Genomic DNA, 17,574 nt, shown 5'->3' with positions numbered 1-17,574 from the left:
GGGGGCAGGGGGATGCTGTGCACATGCATACACGTGAGTGCAAGCTGTTTTTCAGTATTGAATTTTTGTCTGTATAGATGTATAAAGTATGTATGTACCAGGGTAAATAGATCCAATCCAAATGTATTTATAGAGCACATTTAAAAACAACAGTTAACCAAAGTGCTATACAATCAGAAAAACAAAAACATAGAACACAATGAATACAAAAACAACAAAAGGACAGTTTAACAGCAAAATGACTAATAAACTATTGTAATGTGTTAAAAGCCTGAGAATAAAAATGTGTTTGAAGACAGGATTTCAAAACAGACAGTGTAGGAGCCAGCCTAATATGTAGAGGCAATTGATTCCAGAGTTTAGGGGCTACTACTGCAAAGGCGCGGCCTCCCCTGTTCTTCAGCCTTGGAACACAGGTCCATATAAATGACCTGGTTCAAATATCTGGACTTCAGCTTTGCTTTAATTAAAGCTTAAGAAATTTAAGGTAGATTAATTAGATGTTCAAGTCTGAAAAGGCCTTAAAATGTAGTGTTGAGATGGTACTGTACACTGCAAATATGCAGCACTAAATATAATTGGATTAATGGCAGTTAGCAATTTGTTTCCTGCTTTCATTTTTCTAATAATCCTCATTTATCACAGAACTTTCATTACCAGTTTTAATTAAAAAAAATACTGTATGGTAGTTGTGGCAGCCTTGTTTCTTTTTTTTGCCAATTACTCTTATATTTAAAAAAAAGAAAAAAAAAAAAAAGAAATCACTTCCAGTAGCATTAAAAGGTCTTAAAGTATAGATTGTCTTTACATTTGTACACACCATATGATTGTGTGTGTGTAACCTCCACCCCCTCCTCTCTGGCTCCCCTCCAGGTGGACGCTGCCGTCACCCCCGAGGAGCGCCACCTGTCTAAGATGCAGCAGAACGGTTACGAGAACCCAACCTACAAGTTCTTTGAGCAGATGCAGAACTGAGGAGAATGTCATATGTACACACACACACACACATACATACACACACATATACACATAAAACACAAACATCTCCCACACATCAAGCACCTCCCTTCCCTCTCTCCTCCTCCCCCTCCCCCGACTAGTCCCACGTCTCCAAAAGGCAGTGTGGCTTAAATCATCGAGTGACTGGACTAGTCAGTTACGAGCAGACAGAGCGACTGTAGCCAGGGTTTTCTTTCATTTCTGCCTGGGCGGACACTGTGGCCAAGCCAGTTTGCACCATGTTTGTTCACTTTATCAGAGCAAGACGCCTTTTAATTAATGAAAGGTGTTTTTATATGTTGCTCCGTCTGGGCCTGCTGATGTATGGGGGGGGAAAAAGGCCCCGCCCAGTGCATCGACACAAACCCACTCTTTGGGGAAAGAAGCGCTTTCTCTCCACACTGATTCAGGGCCAGTGTATAGTTGGGGTTTTGGTGTGGGACGGTTTTAGGTGTAGACTTGTGTTGGCAAATCTGACCACTGATCAGTGGGATTTTTGGCGCACGTTGACCTGGGCCTCATTTACAAAAATGAATTGCAGAATCGTTATTTCAAATAATTATTCAACGTGTGGACATATTCATTAGTTTCTATCATATTCTTTGTAATGATTATATAATGAAAAATAGGCTTAAATCAAGCAGCATGATTTTTCTAAATAAGGCCCAGTGTTTCCCCACCAACTGCACCACTACTGCACTCAGTCTACACTGGAGTATCCTCTCTCCTTCCTCCTCCTCCTCCTCCATCCCTCCATCCCTCCCTCCATCCTCTTTCTTTGCGCATTCTTACGACAGCTGGGCTGTGATAAGTCACACAAGGCTCTTAAGGATATTTGGAGATGCTGATGATAATAAATATGTTGATGACGACGGTAGTAATTATGTATTCTGAATGAGCTGTTTTTTATTTTAGTTTTTTTTTTCTCTTTTCGTTTCCAGTTTTGTTTTTCAAAAAAGAATGAAAATGGAGAAAAAAAAGTCAAACCGATGTAAAGTCCTTTTTTTAAATTGCGTGTAATGTTACTGAAGTAATGCCGAAGTCTTAGCTGTTCCTATGTAGTGCATGACAACAATGACAACAGGATTTGGAAAAAACAAAACAAAAAAACAACCAAGATCTTACCGCTGCTCTCTCTTGAGATCCTTTCTCACGTATAGATTGTCATTCTAGCAAGATTGTACATTTAGTATCTTCTCGTGATCACGTGACTTCAAACAATGAAATATATATATATAAATCTAGTCGAACGGGCTATGCTTTGATATCATGTAAAATACACATTTAAAAGAGATCTGTGATTTTGGAATTTAAGTGTGTTCCTCTTTTCTTTTAACCATGCTACGTTCGTGAAGCTACAGGAGGGGGGCTGGCTTCATCTCTGTTTGTATATTATTCTCATTCAGAAATATATTGTGTTAAAAATCCTTATGCGTAGGGGCTCTCAGAAATCACCCCCTTATAATTTTTGTTTCATTCATGTTACTTTGTTCTTTTAAAAGGGCATGTTGTGGGTGTGAAGGTAGCGGGAAGGGAAATAAAAAAAAAATGGGAGGAATCTGGCATGGGGGATGGGTTAGGATTATCTCCGTGTGTATGTGTTTTGTCATTTTCAGTCTGGTGTTTCGTCCAGTTGTAAGCCGACGCTGTCTATTTTTTGGTTTAGTAATCATTTTACTGATAGAACAAGTGGAGTGCTGAGAGGAAATGACTTGCAGTTCCGGATGGATAGCCAGCCAGGCATGCAGCCTGTGTATATAATGGATTTTCACTCCCCAGCACCTCCCTTCCCCTCCCTCATTCGCCTTCCTTTCCCTTCAGGCATGCTGCTCACCTCTCTGCCATCAACGCACACTTGACTCCTCAGAGGCAGAGCACTGTCGCCTGAATAAAGATGATAGGCGTTCACCATTGAGAGAGCTGACAGTGAGTCTGGATGTGGAAACAGGGATAAAATAATGGTGTCAGCATCGTAGGCAAGAATCGCCCGTTCATCTTTGTACATCCGCTAGTGTTAAAAGGTTTGACACCACCTCAACATTACATGAAAGAAAATTGAAAGAAATGCAGTGTAACCTCTCACTCTAATAATACATCTAACGGTGAGTAAGATCTGTGAGGAAATGGTGTTCATATGGAGGCTGCAGTGGGGTGGGTCCTTGGTTTTCAGAGTGTACTCATTAGAAGCCCAACAGAGGGCAGTAGAGTAGAAGAGGAAGCAGGATTTTCTTTCTATCTTTTTTTTTTTTCCTTCTGTGGGTTAGAAATTGGCTTTGTTTTCCACTGTGTAATATTGTGCAGGCCATTTGCATTGACTGGGAAAACGCTTTCTACACTGTATTCCATAATAAAGTTTTGAATGTACATACAGATGTGTCTTTGTTTTTTTTGTTTTTTTACGATGTTTAATGCACACCTGGTTTCTTCATGCACCCTGTTTTATTCTAATAATATGCGTCCATGTGTGATATTAAATATCACACAAGTAATGATAATGTAAAAAACTGCTACTCAGATCCCTGATGTCAGAGGTCAGTCTCAGCAAGAAAACAACATGCTCAGAGACTCATCAGACACAGATAAATTCAGGTCATCCTGCTAAAAGTTAAATACATGATTTAGGTGAACTAAATTCCATCCACTCTGTGTGATGTATTATTTTATTAAATTAAATAAAAGTTGGAGATTATGGGGGAAAAACTACAATCTAGTTGACTACCAAAGTCTGATTAACAATGGTGTACAGCATAGTTTCTTAATGTGCGGTCACAGGCCAGTGACAGCCCTCAAACATTTTGTGCGGCCCATGAACATGACATGAAATGCATTGTATTTTAATCCTCCGTGGTCCATTTCAATACTTATCCTTTCAATAGCTGACATTTAATACGGCACTAGGCTACTGCGTCAGACTGCACCTCCCTAAACCACAATCTGTCAGGTTAGGAAGGGCAACTTGTAGGAAGCTACTGGTTGTATGACAACTACTGGCAGCACGCAATTGTCACAGGAATTACGTTCTGTCATCAATGCAGTTGATGACAGAACGTAAAGCTTAAGTTGGCAATTTCTGTGGACAACTCTGCAGTTTAATGTGGAAGTGAGATGGAAAAGATATTTTGTTCTATGTCTACACTTTTCCTGTGCGGCTCTCAATCATATGCTGGCTCCCGAAATTGGCACTCAGTCATCAAAAATGTGACAAGCCCTGTTTGTTTTTTTTAATGGCAGACTTTTTTTGGGGTTTTTTTTATGACTTCTCCCTCTGCAGAGCCAAACACATTCTAAAGGACTCTTCTCAAAGCACAGACCACCAGACTTAGGGACATATTTTCCCTGGGCCATTAGCATACCTTAGTCCAACAAACTTTGAATAACCCCTGATGTTGTGCAATATGTCTTTCATAGAAAAACCTACTGGATCTTGTGCAATAATTACATTTATTCTTGTGCAATAAATAATCTTAATCAAGTGCAAAATGACTGATTCCATTTGTTTTATTATATTAGAACCTGTTGTCGGCTGCAGATGTTTTATTTTTGTGGTGTTTTCCTGTCTTTTTATTGCAATGATCGGGAGTAGCACTCCTAATTTCATTGTATTCTGTACAGGCTTTTTATTCTATACTATAGTATGTCAGAAAAAAGGCATAGTGTAGTGTGCCATCAACAAAACTCATAATATAGGATCAGACATAACTTGCAAATTGAATTTTTAGCTACAATAAAGCTACTTGTGCCCATGCTTGTGCCTTTTTTCCATTGACAGCGCAAATCCCTAAAGGTGAAATTATATTGAAAGGGACGTGGGAAAATTACAAATGTGTGTAAGGCCTAAAAAAAGTGTACATAAAAAATACATATAATTAGTTAATAAAAGAATAAAAAATAACCATAATGCACTAACAATCTGGTGTGATTATGAAAAGGCAAAAAAAATAAAAGCTAGTTTTTCTCAGTTAAAAACCTTCATTCAAATAAAGCTACTTTGGTCGATTGGGGATCATTTAATACGCGCAGCGCTGCGCAAAGTAGGCACCATTTTGACGACCGCGAACGCCTCCTTTTCACACCACATTACTCCCACAATCCACCGCGGTCCTCCACATTTGGATCTTGTACTCTTAAGTGTCAAATCCAAGGTGAGTACTGAGTTTTAAAAGAAACGCTATCAAGCATTTAACTGTGTATCTGGAATTACTATACTCATGTTATTGTATAACGTTAGCATGACTTAGCTACTACAGCACAATAGACACCACTGTTAAAAACTTGTGAAGCGTCAGCTAGCTGTCTTAGCATTAGCGGTTATGATAGGTGAACGAAGCAAACATTTAGCTAACGGTCAGACAGCATGAAAGCGAGCTTGTATGTCGTCGTTGTGTAATGTAAGTCGACAATTACGTTTTCCCGAAGGTGCTTATAATATCGCAGCTGTATAGTGTATGTTGCTAACTCAATGCCATTCAGCTAACGTTAAGTATGCACTGAAGGTGACGGCAGCTAACATATGCTAACAGCTAGCGTTGGTGTACGTTTGCTTCAGCTAACCATGGATGCACGTCCGGGATGTAGCTAGTTTCCAGCTCCCATCTAGTTAGTTAGCATTTCCTCCTAATGTAATTTCAGGGTACGCCTTTCATACTGATATGATAAAGAGACAGAATCGCAGCAGAATGTCATGATAACAATGTAACCCGAGGCATTTTGTTCCGCCAGATGGCACTTAACAAGTTATTCCAGCTGTCCTCCGCGCTGCGCTCCGCCGCCAGCCTGACCCTGCGCCGGAACATCGGCATCTCTGCTGTGCTCTTTAACCGGGCCAAGGAGCTCGACCCTATCCAGAAACTGTTCCTGGACAAGATCCGGGACTACAGCGCCAAGAGCAAGTCAGTTGATAATACACAACTCTTGTCATATGCCCACATGAAATGGCCATACTTTGTCCAGGCATAATGTTTTAGATTTGGCTGATCAGAGTCCAGATTGATGGATCTAAACGAGTTCATCCTCTAGTCAATGTCATTGTCAATTGTATTTATATAGTGCCTTTCATTACAAGAAAACCCAAAGTGCTTACAGCATACACATTAAAACAACGCATTAATGGAGATTAGAATGCAATAAACACAGGATAATCAACACAAACAACCACATACAGGTGTGACCATACAAATTCACACACACACACACACACACACACACATACATATATTGTGAAAAATAGTAAATTTAAATACCCTTGCAAAAGCTACGGTTTGGCTACTTAAGCATTTTATTTCCATCCTCACTGCTTGTGTTTAATTTAAATGGCATCTTCACTCATGGCGTCACGCCCATCTCTTGAACATTATTTGATGCCTTGGCTCTCTTAGGATTTCGGGTGGCATTGTGGAGGGAGGAGCTTCTTACCAGAAGAATGTGTCTGAAGAGGTCACCAAACTGCAGAGGCTATATGGCGGAGGAGACCTCGCCAAGTTCCCTGATTTCAAATTCTCAGGTCAGTCTGGGCTTACTGTATGCACCACATACACACTCACAGTACACAAAGCTTTACATTGTGTACTGTGAGTGTTTTTCTGTCTCCTGCCCTAATTTCCTATTATCAATTAAAGACAAATAAATGTTGCTTTAGGTGATTGAAGAAAAAAAAAAAAAAAAAATCTAAATCACATCGTTATTTAGACATTTGCTTAGAAAAACAATTTATTGTATTTATATTCTAGACGTAGTATTGCAATGTTCGTAAACAGTTGTTAATATCACGTTTTTTTTAATGTAATTTTTATCTAATGAGTCATGGTTTTAACATTGACTTTGGCTTCCTGATGTACAGAGGAGCTTTTGAAGGAGAAAGTGACCCAGACTAAGGTTGTCACGAGTACAAAAAAACCAATACAAAAACTGATACTCGATACCACAGCAAAAAGAAAAGAATTTTTTTTCTTTTCATTTTTAGCAACAACCTGCCACAGAGCTGGTAAAGAAAAAGTCACTGAACACATAACAGAACATTTGTAATAATGTGAATAGTAATTAACATTATTATTACCATTCTCACAATTTTTGTAAATGTTTTCTCTACCTTGTACATTGTTTATGTTGTTTTTTGTATTTCTTTTTCTCTATTGTTGCTTCACTTGTAAACACAATAAATACAGTGGTCTCCGTGGGTTTCCCCTGTATGAATACAAAAAAGAAATAGTATTTAAAAAATGTGTACAATTTAAAGGCGATCGTATTGATATAAACACGTGGTAATGAAGAAAGGATCAATACTTTTGACAATCTTAACCCAGACTGCATATTTCTTAACTGAAGTCCAGACATAGCCTGACGTGGTCATACTCAGATTCTAGTCAGAATATGAGTCTGATACTGCTCCGTTGGGCTGTGATTATGGGGCGCGTTTCAACGCTCAATGGTGTTTTTTGCCTCCAACGGCGCCTTCCAGGCAGCTGACCCTAACCTTAACCCTAAACGTAACCATTGCCGCGCTGCCTGGGAGGAGACGTTGGGGGCAAAAATCACCAAAGACCGTGTTTCAACCGAACCAGGAAAGAAAATGCCTCTGCACTCAATTGGATAGACCTACAACCAGTCAGAGCAACGGAGACGGGCGTCACAGAAGCTGCAAGTCAAAGGCAGGCTTCGACAGAGCAGAGGCAGCAGTTTCCGTGTCGTGCGGACGGGTTTGGCGATGTGTATACATGCCATACATACGTGATGGCGGTTCTCTGTTCCTCATTTAAAATGAATGCGCTGTCGATACCTTCTATAACAGACGCGATGGTGGAATCTACACATCTCAATTCTTCAGCGGCAGCCATCTTTGTTGTAAACAAATTCAACCCATGCGCTCTTTGGTGACAACAGATCAAGTCCAGACTGAACTTCCTGACCTCAAATGTTGTGGGCGGGGCTAAGTTCTGCTGACATCCAGGCTAGTCCAGACTGACGGTTTGCATTCAAAACTGTATTCCGTACTAGAAACGTCCTGATTTATCATCAGCTACGCCATTGGAATGACAACGTGCTTATAATTACATCACTGTTTTTAAAGACATGACTTTAAGAGATTTTTTTTGCTATCACACAATTATTAACAGTCCCCCTGCATTGCCACTACAGAGAGAGACTGTGATTTGGGCTTTGTCTGTGTCTATATATAGCACAAGGATACTGACACTTATCAAAGCAAGACAATGTTCTCATTCCGTTTGAAATCTGTTCAAAAGGCTTTTCTTTTCGAGCCTCACTGCATTTTTGATGAAGCTATATCTAGCTAGTTGCTACACATTGCTGTCGTCTTTGTCTAGATTTCAAATCTAATCTCAAGTATAATATTATGTTGTATACTCATTTCAAAACTCACAGAATTACAATCACCATCAACTATCACTAATGATTCTCTCTTTGCCCTTTTTTTTCCAGAGCCCAAGCTTGAGGAAGTGGCCAAGTGAATGCTATCCATGTTGTTTATCTCCTACATGTCACAAATATGTTGTATTTAATAAAAATATAGTGGATTGAACCATGATGCACTGATTGTCAATTAAGCTGCCTCTGATGGTTACCCCCACAATGTCACTCTGTTGTAAAGTGATCAATTATTATAAAACATACAGATGCTGTCTAGCTTTTTATGTTGCTCAAATTCTAGCCGGACTAAATGTAAAGAAAGCACAACGTCTCCTAGAAACACATCCTGTGTCGTAAAAAGGTGCGCGCCCGGCAGTGCTGACTTTAATTCCCACGCTGCACAGCTCTTATTGTGCACATTCTTCCATCACATATTGGATTGAAGCTGTAGCCTGCAGGCAGACACTCTGATGACCAAACCTGTCTGCCGCTTTGATATTCATATTCACAACTTGGTGTGAAGTCACACATTCTCCATGGCTGTGCTTTTAGAAACAACCAGAATGCGTGTTTTTATTAAAACACTTATTTCTAGTCCTTGCGTTTTCCATTTAGACTTATCTCTCGACAGGCACAGAGCGTGAACATTAAATGTAAATTTGGCAGCAAAAATGTGGTTATGAGGTAAAATAACCTGTCCAACTTTTGAAATAAAACTGAAATACCTAGCTGTAAGCAGCTGTTAAAACAATGTTTTTTTTGTGAGTTGTTTTTAAAGGTTGCTAAACATTTTGGAGTACCATTGGAAAAGTGTGGTGTACATTGGTGGTGTCGGTGATTAGTGTGTAAATAAGCCTGTACAAAAAAAAAAGACGAGCATAGTGATGCTGTAAGCTGTGCTACCCCTACACCATCTACAAAGTTATTTTTGATGGCACAAATTACAGCAGAATGACTTTTAATGGTCAAGCAACTGAATTCCCAGAAGATTGTTGTGCAAGTACAAATGCTAACCAACCCAAGGCAGTGTAAGCCTTGGATTCAACCAGTAAACCCTGAACAGACTCCACTGAGGCTTTGCATTTTTTTAATAGCGCTTGTCTCTCCTTGGGAAAAAAAAAAAGTTAAAACAACCCATACAGGCCATACAATTCAGAAACTTGCACTCGAACCATGTAAATACCTGACATGTGATGTGTTGACAGGCTGCAGTGAAACATTGTTACAGGGAGCGGTCTTTGCTGTGCACTGTGCTGCTGCTGCATGACTCATCAGTGCAACTGAGAGAGAAACGAATGCTTCTATTTAAGATTTTTTTTTTCCACCCATGCATTTACAAGTAAGCTGTAAGTTGTATTGGCTGGGCGTGAGAATTGTCTTTTCTTTAAACTAACAGATATAGAGCTGAAGGTCCAACCACTGATGCCAGAAAAGCTGACAGCACTCCTGAGCCACTGGCCTTCTCCAGACACACACATGGGCTACAAACAGCAGAGCACATTTAAACATCCAGAAGTCATGTTTCTTTTTTTTTTTTTTTTTTTTTTTTTTACAAACTTTACAAATCTGTTAATCCAGAAGTGATGTTCAGGTGAACTAAAAGAAATATATGAAGCAATCAGGAAACCCACGGAGCTGTGCCTGACGTCATCAGCTGCAGCCTGTTACATTACATTACATTACATGTCATTTAGCTGACGCTTTTATCCAAAGCGACTTACAATTAAGTGCTTTCAACTGTGAAGGTTCAAACTCCAGACCACAAATTAGTAAGTGCAAATACAGTAGCTTTAAATAGGCAAAGCTACAAAGAGACAAATGAAAGTGCAGGTTCGAAAGTGCAAGTTCGAGAATTTTTTATTTATTTTTTTATCCGAGGTGTAGTCGGAAGAGATGCGTTTTTAGCCTTCGGCGGAAGATGTGTAGGCTTTCGGCCATCCTGATATCGATGGGGAGCTCGTTCCACCATTTGGGAGCCAGGACAGTGAACAGTCGGGATTTCGTTGAGTGATTAGTTCTCCCTTGCTGTGAGGGAGCAGCCAGCAGTTTGGCTGGTTGGGGTATATGGTTTGACCAAGTTCTGGATGTAAGCGGGTGCTGATCCGTTCGTGGCCCTGTACGTAAGTACTAGTGTCTTGAAGCGGATGCGGGCTGCAATTGGTAACCACTGAAGAGAGCGGAGCAGAGGTGTAGTGTGAGAGAACTTGGGGAGGTTGAAGACAAGTCGAGCCGCTGCATTCTGAATGAGCTGCAGGGGTCGGATGGCACATGCAGGCAGGCCAATCAGGAGGGAGTTGCAGTAGTCTAGACGTGAGATGACTAGAGCCTGAACCAGAACCCGAGCCGCCTTCTGCGTTAGAAGGGGACGTATCCTTCTGATGTTATGCAGCATGTATCTACACGATCGGGTGGTTGCAGCAATGTTAGCAGTGAAGGAGAGTTGGTCGTCAAGTGTTAACCCAGGTTTCTAGCAGTCTTGGTGGGGACTACTATAGAGTTGTCAATTGTTATAGTCAGGTCTTGGGTAGGAGAGCCCTTCTCTGGAAGGAAAAGGAGCTCAGTCTTGTCAAGGTTGAGTTTCAGATGGTGTGTGGACATCCAAGAAGAGATGTCAGTCAGACAGGCTGAGATACGTGCTGCTACCTGAGTTTCAGACTCAGGAAAGGAGAGAATTAGTTGGGTGTCATCTGCGTAGCTGTGATAAGAAAAGCCGTGCGACTGAATGACAGACCCGAGAGAGTTGGTGTACAGAGAGAAGAGGAGGGGACCCAGGACTGATCCCTGAGGAACCCCAGTTTTAAGTGGGCAAGGTTCTGAGCTAGACCCTCTCCAGGTTACCCGGTAGGTTCGGTCTGCCAGGTAAGATGTGAGTAATGAGAGCGCAGAGCCTGAGACACCCAGATTTCGGAGTGTCGAAATGAGGATCTGGTAGTTCACTGTGTCAAAGGCAGCAGAAAGATCCAGAAGGATGATAATGGAAGAGAGAGAGGTTGTTCTAGCGATGTGAAGCTGCTCAGTGACAGCAAGGAGGGCAGTTTCTGTTGAGTGGCCAGCCTTGAAGCCAGACTGGTGGGGATCAAGAAGGTTGTTCTGGTAGAGATAGGTAGAGAGTTGATTATAAATGGCACGCTCAAGAGTTTTAGATAGAAATGGAAGAAGGGAGACGGGTCTATAGTTATTTACATCAGAGGAGTCGAGTGTTGGTTTTTTGAGCAGTGGGGTCACTCTTGCCTCTTTGAGAGCATCGGGGAAACAGCCAATTGACAAGGAGATGTTAATGAGATGGGTGAGGAAAGGAAGGAGGTCAGGAGCAATGGACTGGAGAAGGTGAGAAGGGATAGGATCCAGGGGGCAGGTGGTTGGGCGGGCAGAGGTAATCAAAGTAAGAATTTGGTTTGGAGATAAAGGGGTGAAAGAGGAAAGAGTACTGGAAGTGATGGATGGTGAGGTGATTTCAGGAGGTGTGATTGAGAATGAAGAGCGTATGTCATCTATCTTTTTTACAAAGTAGTTGACAAAGTGGGTTGGGAGGAGGGAGGAGGTGGACTGGGGGAATCTAGGAGGTTAGAGAAGATGGAAAAATGTTTTTTGGGGTTCGAGAAAGAGGATTCAATTTTGGTTTGATAAAAAGAGCTTTTGGCTGCAGAAATAGAGGCAGTGAAGGAGGAAAGAAGAGACTAATAGGTAAGCAGATCATCTGGGTGTTTAGATTTCTGCCATTTCCTTTCCGCTGCCCGTATAGTTGATCTTTCAGCACGTACTGAGTCAGATAACCACGGAGCTGGGGAGGATTTGCGAGCCTGTCGTGAAATAAGAGGGCAGAGAGAGTCGAGAGAGGAGGATAGAGTAGAGAAGAGTGTCTGTGGCATCATTGGGAGACATGAGTAAGAAAGAGTCGGATGGAGGGAGGGTTGATAAAGTACATGCCGCCAGAGAAGAAGGAGAGAGTGAACGAATATTACGGCGGACAGGTATGGTGTCTCTTGAGATATGGTTGTGAGCTTGGGAGAGCGGGAGAGAGTAAGAGATGAAGCCTGTCTGCGTCTTTCTCCAGGGAGTCAACCAATAGGAAAGAGTCCTCCGCCGGCTCGTAAACTTCTCGGAAGCCTCCTCTTCCTGCGTGCCAGTAAACTGCTGTGGGATAGCCACAGTCTATGGGGATAACTTGCAGACATGTTCTCTTCAGTTATCAGACTCGCTATCCACCTGCACGTGCTCCTGGCTCACCATTTAGTAAGTGACGTAACGAGTTCTGTCTTGTTGGTAGACTTTTACACGGTGTTGCTGTTTAAACGCTTGAGTCAGATTTACCGCTAGAAGTGCCGCTAACATGCTGCGTAAAAGCTGTAAATTAAAGCTACGTAGCTAGCCAGAATGTGTTAGCCAGCACACTCACATCCACTTCCTTGTATACAACCTACGTCACGATGACGTGTCTTCACCCCTTCATGTATGTTGATTACACATCAGTCTCCTCAAACAAAACAAAATACTTTTATAAAGGCAGACTGTACAAATGAATAGTTTGAATATACTAACTTTTACTAGACCATTTATATAAATGTATTATATTGTTAATTTGTATTATTTACAATATATGTTCTTATATTTGTTATAGTTTAATTTTAGATATGTAATGTTTAACTATCAGACACAGAGGGATTTTAATAGTGTTCAACCTGCCTTGTTGGTGTAAAACAAAACAAAAACACATCAGTTTCCTCTGCTGTTGAAAAAAAGATGGCTTCATTAATATAAGTTACACATATTTGGCTACATAGTGAAATAAAGACTAAAACCAGCAGTGGAGGAAGTATTCAGATCCTTTACTTAGCAAAACTATAATACCATACTGTAGAAATACTCTGTTACAGATAAAGGTCCTGTATTGGAAATGTTACCTGAATAAAAGTATGTACAATCAGGAAAATGTATTTGACCTATTCGAAGTACTAAATGCAGAAAAATGTAAATTAATTTAAGCAGTCAAACTGATAAAAGAAGCAGGAACCATAAAAAAATTCACTCAGACCATTTACTCTGACTTGTGGATCATTATTCAGATTGTGGAGTAAAAGAAACGAAACCAGCGTAAAGAAACTCAAATACAAGAGCCATGCATTGAAATATGTTAGTTGAAAGTACGCAAGTATTTTCAGCAACGTGTACTTAAAGCATCAACAGTAAAAGTACTGATTATGCAGAAGAATGGCCCACATCAGTTATTTTATTATATATTATTAGATTACAATAACTAATAGTAACTATAATAGTCTATGCATAATCTTCTTCAAACATGTTATTTGACTGCTTTTTAAGATGTTTTATATGCTGTTAAATGTACAGGAAGTATCTAAAGTAAAAGTAGTCATGCAGGCAGAATGTGTATGTTTATTGCACCATATTATATTTATAAGAGCTTTATGTGTAAAGTACTTTTCTAAGCAGAGTAACCAATCCACAGTATAGCAGCACACCAGCCTTCTTTCACCCCTGGTTGCAGCCCTAATATTAATATGTATCACACATGTCATTTGTTAGGCACTTTGTCTTTGTGTCAGCTGGATTTATTCCTCCTTAAGAAAAATATATTTACTGAACCAGAATAATCCAATAAACTCTCTTTTTCTCCCCAGATGAGTGCAGAGTGCAGAGTATTGTATGTCATGATTTTTTTAAATAAAAAAGTAATAGTGGTAGTATATATTATGTACTCTACACTGTGCATGCCATAAAAGTGGACGTAAAACATTTTTTTCATCAACTCTAGTTTCTACTTTTCTCTAAGTTCCCCTACTCTAGTCTCTACTCTTCTGAGTTTCTCTACTCTAGTCTCTACTCTTCTGAGTTCCCCTACTCTAGTCTCTACTCTTCTGAGTTTCTCTACTCTAGTCTCTACTCTTCTGAGTTTCTCTACTCTAGTCTCTACTCTTCTGAGTTTCTCTACTCTAGTCTCTACTCTTCTGAGTTCCCCTACTCTAGTCTCTACTCTTCTGAGTTTCTCTACTCTAGTCTCTACTCTACTCTAGTCTCTACTCTTCTGAGTTTCTCTACTCTAGTCTCTACTCTTCTGAGTTCCCCTACTCTAGTCTCTACTCTTCTGAGTTTTTCTCTAAGTTCCCCTACTCTAGTCTCTACTCTTCTGAGTTTCTCTACTCTAGTTTCTACTCTTCTCTGAGCTTCACCTGTCATATTACTCTACTAATCTCTTCTACCCTGCACTACCTTTCCTAACCTTTTCCTATTCTAAGTGTCTTATCTAAGTGTTTGCAGATACGCTGGCAGTGAGCAGGTCTTGAACCTGACGACTATTATTGCATTTTGTGACCCAAACCCTAGTCATAGTAGTATGTCGAAAAAAGTGATGATAAAGTCAGAGTATTGATTGATTGATATCTTTTATTTTGAACATGTAAATAAAATAAAACATCAGAAAAAAATAGTAATAAAAAAACAGTTAAAAAATAAAACTCTTACTTACGTACTTAAAGACCTCTATTTACACATGCAAAAAGGAGTAGGAAGAAGTAAAACGTATGTACTCCTACCATATAGTATATATGGTATAGGATGTCGACAAAAGTCATAGTATAGTATGTCGAAAAAAGTCATAGTATAATATGTCGAAATAAGTCATTGTATAGTATGTTGAAAAAAGTGATAAAAAATCATAGTATGTTGAAAAAGGCGATACAAAAGTCATAGTATAGTATGTTGAAAAAGTCATAGTATAGTATGTCCACTGGTTACTTGTGTCAAACATTTGTTTGTTTTGTGTGGACCCCAGGAAGAATAGTAACTACAGTAACAACTAATGGGGATCCTAGATCAATAAAGTAACTCACTAGTCGCAGTGATCATGTGATTGTCGGTATTTTCCCAACCCAACTTTTACACACGTTTAATTCATTGCGACTTTTCCCTGTAGTGGTCAAGCTAATGCAAGTTAGCTTTGTCTCCTTCCAGTTTTAGACTTTGAAAATGACAGCACCACAGAGGGATGAAACCCTCAACCTCCAGTCTTCATGAGAGTTTAACCGTCACCTTAGCTTGCTTCAATCCTTCAATCTCAGATTATTGAGTCAGTAATTTATCTCAGTGAGCTATTCCTAATTAATCATTTAAGTAATCAACAAATTAACCAATCAATTAATACATGAATCAACCAATTACCAGATCAATTAGCAGATAAATCAATTAACCAATTATGCAATCAACCAATTAATCAATCAATTTTATTTGTCACATGAAATCAATTAGTCTACAAGGACAAAGTGTGAACAACCAATAATAGAATGGAAACTTGAAATGTCAGCTTCAGGAGTAGCTCACTGAGATCAGCTACTGCCTCAACAATCTGAGGTTGAAGGATCAAATCCCACATTTGTCTTGACAGTTTTTCAACCTCGCTCCTCTGAAATGTGAACGATAAATACACTTCCAACCAGTGCAGAGTATAAGATCAGATAGCTCAGTGTGATGGAACACTGTTTAGAGGAAACACAGGTCATGGGTTCAATCACCCTGACTGACTGGGGTTTGTAGAAAATTTCTTTCTTTCCTAAACCCAAAAGTTCGTCTTAACTGCGTACTGTAATTGCTGGAGGTGGCGGCTGAGGTGGTGGCAGAGTCGAATAAGCATCAGCCCTTCACCCAGGAGACTCGGGTTCACGTCCAGCATGCCCCAGCAGGATGTGCACAAGGTAAGGTAGCCACCGTAGGGGTGGCGCTCACCAGCAACCCCAATGCCGCCCCTTCGGGGCGGCATTGGGGTTTAGACAGCTGGAGAAATCCTGGTAGCAGTCAGGGAGTAGTAAAGTACTCCGACTGCCACCAGGGTTTCCCCAACTGTCTTAAAAGGTGCGCACAACCCCGAAGGGGTTGTGCGCACCTTACCTTTTGCCGACTGCAACCATGAATTTTTTTCTCTAAGTGTCATAAAGACAACACGGGGCTTTCACCCAGGAGACCAGGGTTCATGTCCCACCTGTCATGGTTAAGTACTTTCCTAATCCCAACTGTCCTCATCATCTTTATGGAGACTCAGACAGTTGGGTTTTGGAAAGTACTTTTCCATGACACATGGGACACGAACACCAGTCTCCTGGGTGAGGGACCTTGTATTCCTGGGTGTTGGGCCTCATCATAAGGTGTGCTCCTCATGAGTATTGAACTCACATCCTTGTGTTCTTCTAACCAGTGTTCCATCACACTGAGCTATCTGATCTGATACTCCATGCTGGTTGGAAGTTGTATTTATTGTTCACATTTCAGAGTTGAAAACTTGTCAAGACAAATGTGGGATTTGATCCTTCAACCGCAGATTGTTGAGTTAGTAGCTTATCTCAGTGAGCTGTCCCTGAAGCTGACATCTATCTAAGTGTTTGCACATACACTGGCAGCGAGCAGGTCTTGAACATGGCTGCACTTTTTTTGACATACTATACTATGACTTTTTTCACTTTTACCACATACTAAACTATGGCTTTTTATCACTTTTTTCAACGTACTATAATATGGCTTTTTATCACTTTTTTCAACACACTATACTATGGCTTTTTAATCACTTTTTCGACATACTATACAATTACTTTTTTTTATCCCTTTCTTACGCACAAAAATCATGACATACAATGCTATGAGTATACTGTTAGTACAGTATGAAGAAGGCATGAATGAAGTGAAGGAACTTCTCAGTTGTGGTCCAGAAACTCATCTGGGGAGAAAACAAGAGGAAGAGAGTTTATTGGATTATTCTGGGCAGCAGGTCAAACAAGCTATGCAACTTAACTGTAACTCTGGCATAATAATGGTGGGCGACAGCACTTCTAAACACACACAGTGCTTGAAAGTGTGCGTTTGATTTAATGTCTTCTCGTATTTAATTTTTGCTAGTAACAAATTACCAGCAAAGTTGTATGGTTTGAAAAGTTTTGTTAACCTTAACAAACGATTCTGTGGCACATGTTCAGGGATGCATGAAGCTGAGGGCGGGAGGAGAACAATATTAAGCGATGAAGGGTAGTAGTACCGGAAAGAACTTCAATCTGCTTTCACCCTTGGCAGCATTCTTTTCAGTGTTTTGTCTACACAATGTCAAATTCAAAACCCATCTGAGTGGAGAAGATGGAACCAGCTAAACGTTCTCAGAGATTTATGACAACTAACAACAGCACTACAACACCAAGACTACCACACTCACACGTCTTCTCT

At 40.3% G+C, this 17,574-nt stretch overlaps 2 protein-coding genes and 1 long non-coding RNA gene across 6 annotated transcripts in view; 2 read left to right on the top strand and 1 right to left on the bottom strand.

Annotated features, from left to right (window-relative positions):
- The window catches only part of appa (amyloid beta (A4) precursor protein a), a 33,847-nt gene extending 30,478 nt beyond the window's left edge, over nt 1–3,369 (top strand). For all 4 annotated transcript variants that reach the window (XM_035998499.1, XM_031292001.2, XM_031291998.2 and 1 more), the window contains one exon: nt 874–3,369. In XM_035998499.1, coding sequence (XP_035854392.1) covers nt 874–975 — 102 coding nt within the window. In that variant the 3' untranslated portion in view covers nt 976–3,369. The remainder of the gene's footprint in view (nt 1–873) is intronic.
- A 1,637-nt stretch (nt 3,370–5,006) lies between these two features.
- On the top strand, nt 5,007–8,539 carry atp5pf (ATP synthase peripheral stalk subunit F6). Its single transcript, XM_031292056.2, has 4 exons — nt 5,007–5,141; nt 5,719–5,888; nt 6,375–6,499; nt 8,434–8,539. Exons 2-4 carry the CDS (start codon nt 5,719–5,721, stop codon nt 8,460–8,462), a joined length of 324 nt encoding a protein of 107 aa, XP_031147916.1. The 5' UTR covers nt 5,007–5,141; the 3' UTR covers nt 8,463–8,539.
- Nucleotides 8,540–15,633: 7,094 nt separating this feature from the next.
- The window catches only part of LOC116044654, a 4,156-nt gene continuing 2,215 nt past the window's right edge, over nt 15,634–17,574 (bottom strand). The window contains exon 2 of the long non-coding RNA XR_004103727.2: nt 15,634–17,077. This is a non-coding gene — a long non-coding RNA (uncharacterized LOC116044654). The remainder of the gene's footprint in view (nt 17,078–17,574) is intronic.

This window comes from Sander lucioperca, chromosome 24 (genome assembly GCF_008315115.2).
Source record: "Sander lucioperca isolate FBNREF2018 chromosome 24, SLUC_FBN_1.2, whole genome shotgun sequence".
In the NCBI taxonomy this organism is placed as follows: Eukaryota; Metazoa; Chordata; class Actinopteri; order Perciformes; family Percidae; genus Sander; species Sander lucioperca.
The sequence above is the reverse complement of the archived record's forward strand: the minus strand, read 5'-3'. Positions and strand labels throughout refer to the sequence as shown.

What these genes read in the sequence shown, in the direction of transcription:
- atp5pf (XM_031292056.2), top strand. Translation starts at nt 5,719, where the DNA reads ATGGCACTTAACAAGTTATTCCAGCTGTCCTCCGCGCTGCGCTCCGCC. An exon ending in GACTACAGCGCCAAGAGCAA is followed by an intron (nt 5,889 to 6,374) that starts GTCAGTTGATAA and finishes TGGCTCTCTTAG; the next exon opens with GATTTCGGGTGGCATTGTGG. An exon ending in CCCTGATTTCAAATTCTCAG is followed by an intron (nt 6,500 to 8,433) that starts GTCAGTCTGGGC and finishes TTTTTTTTCCAG; the next exon opens with AGCCCAAGCTTGAGGAAGTG.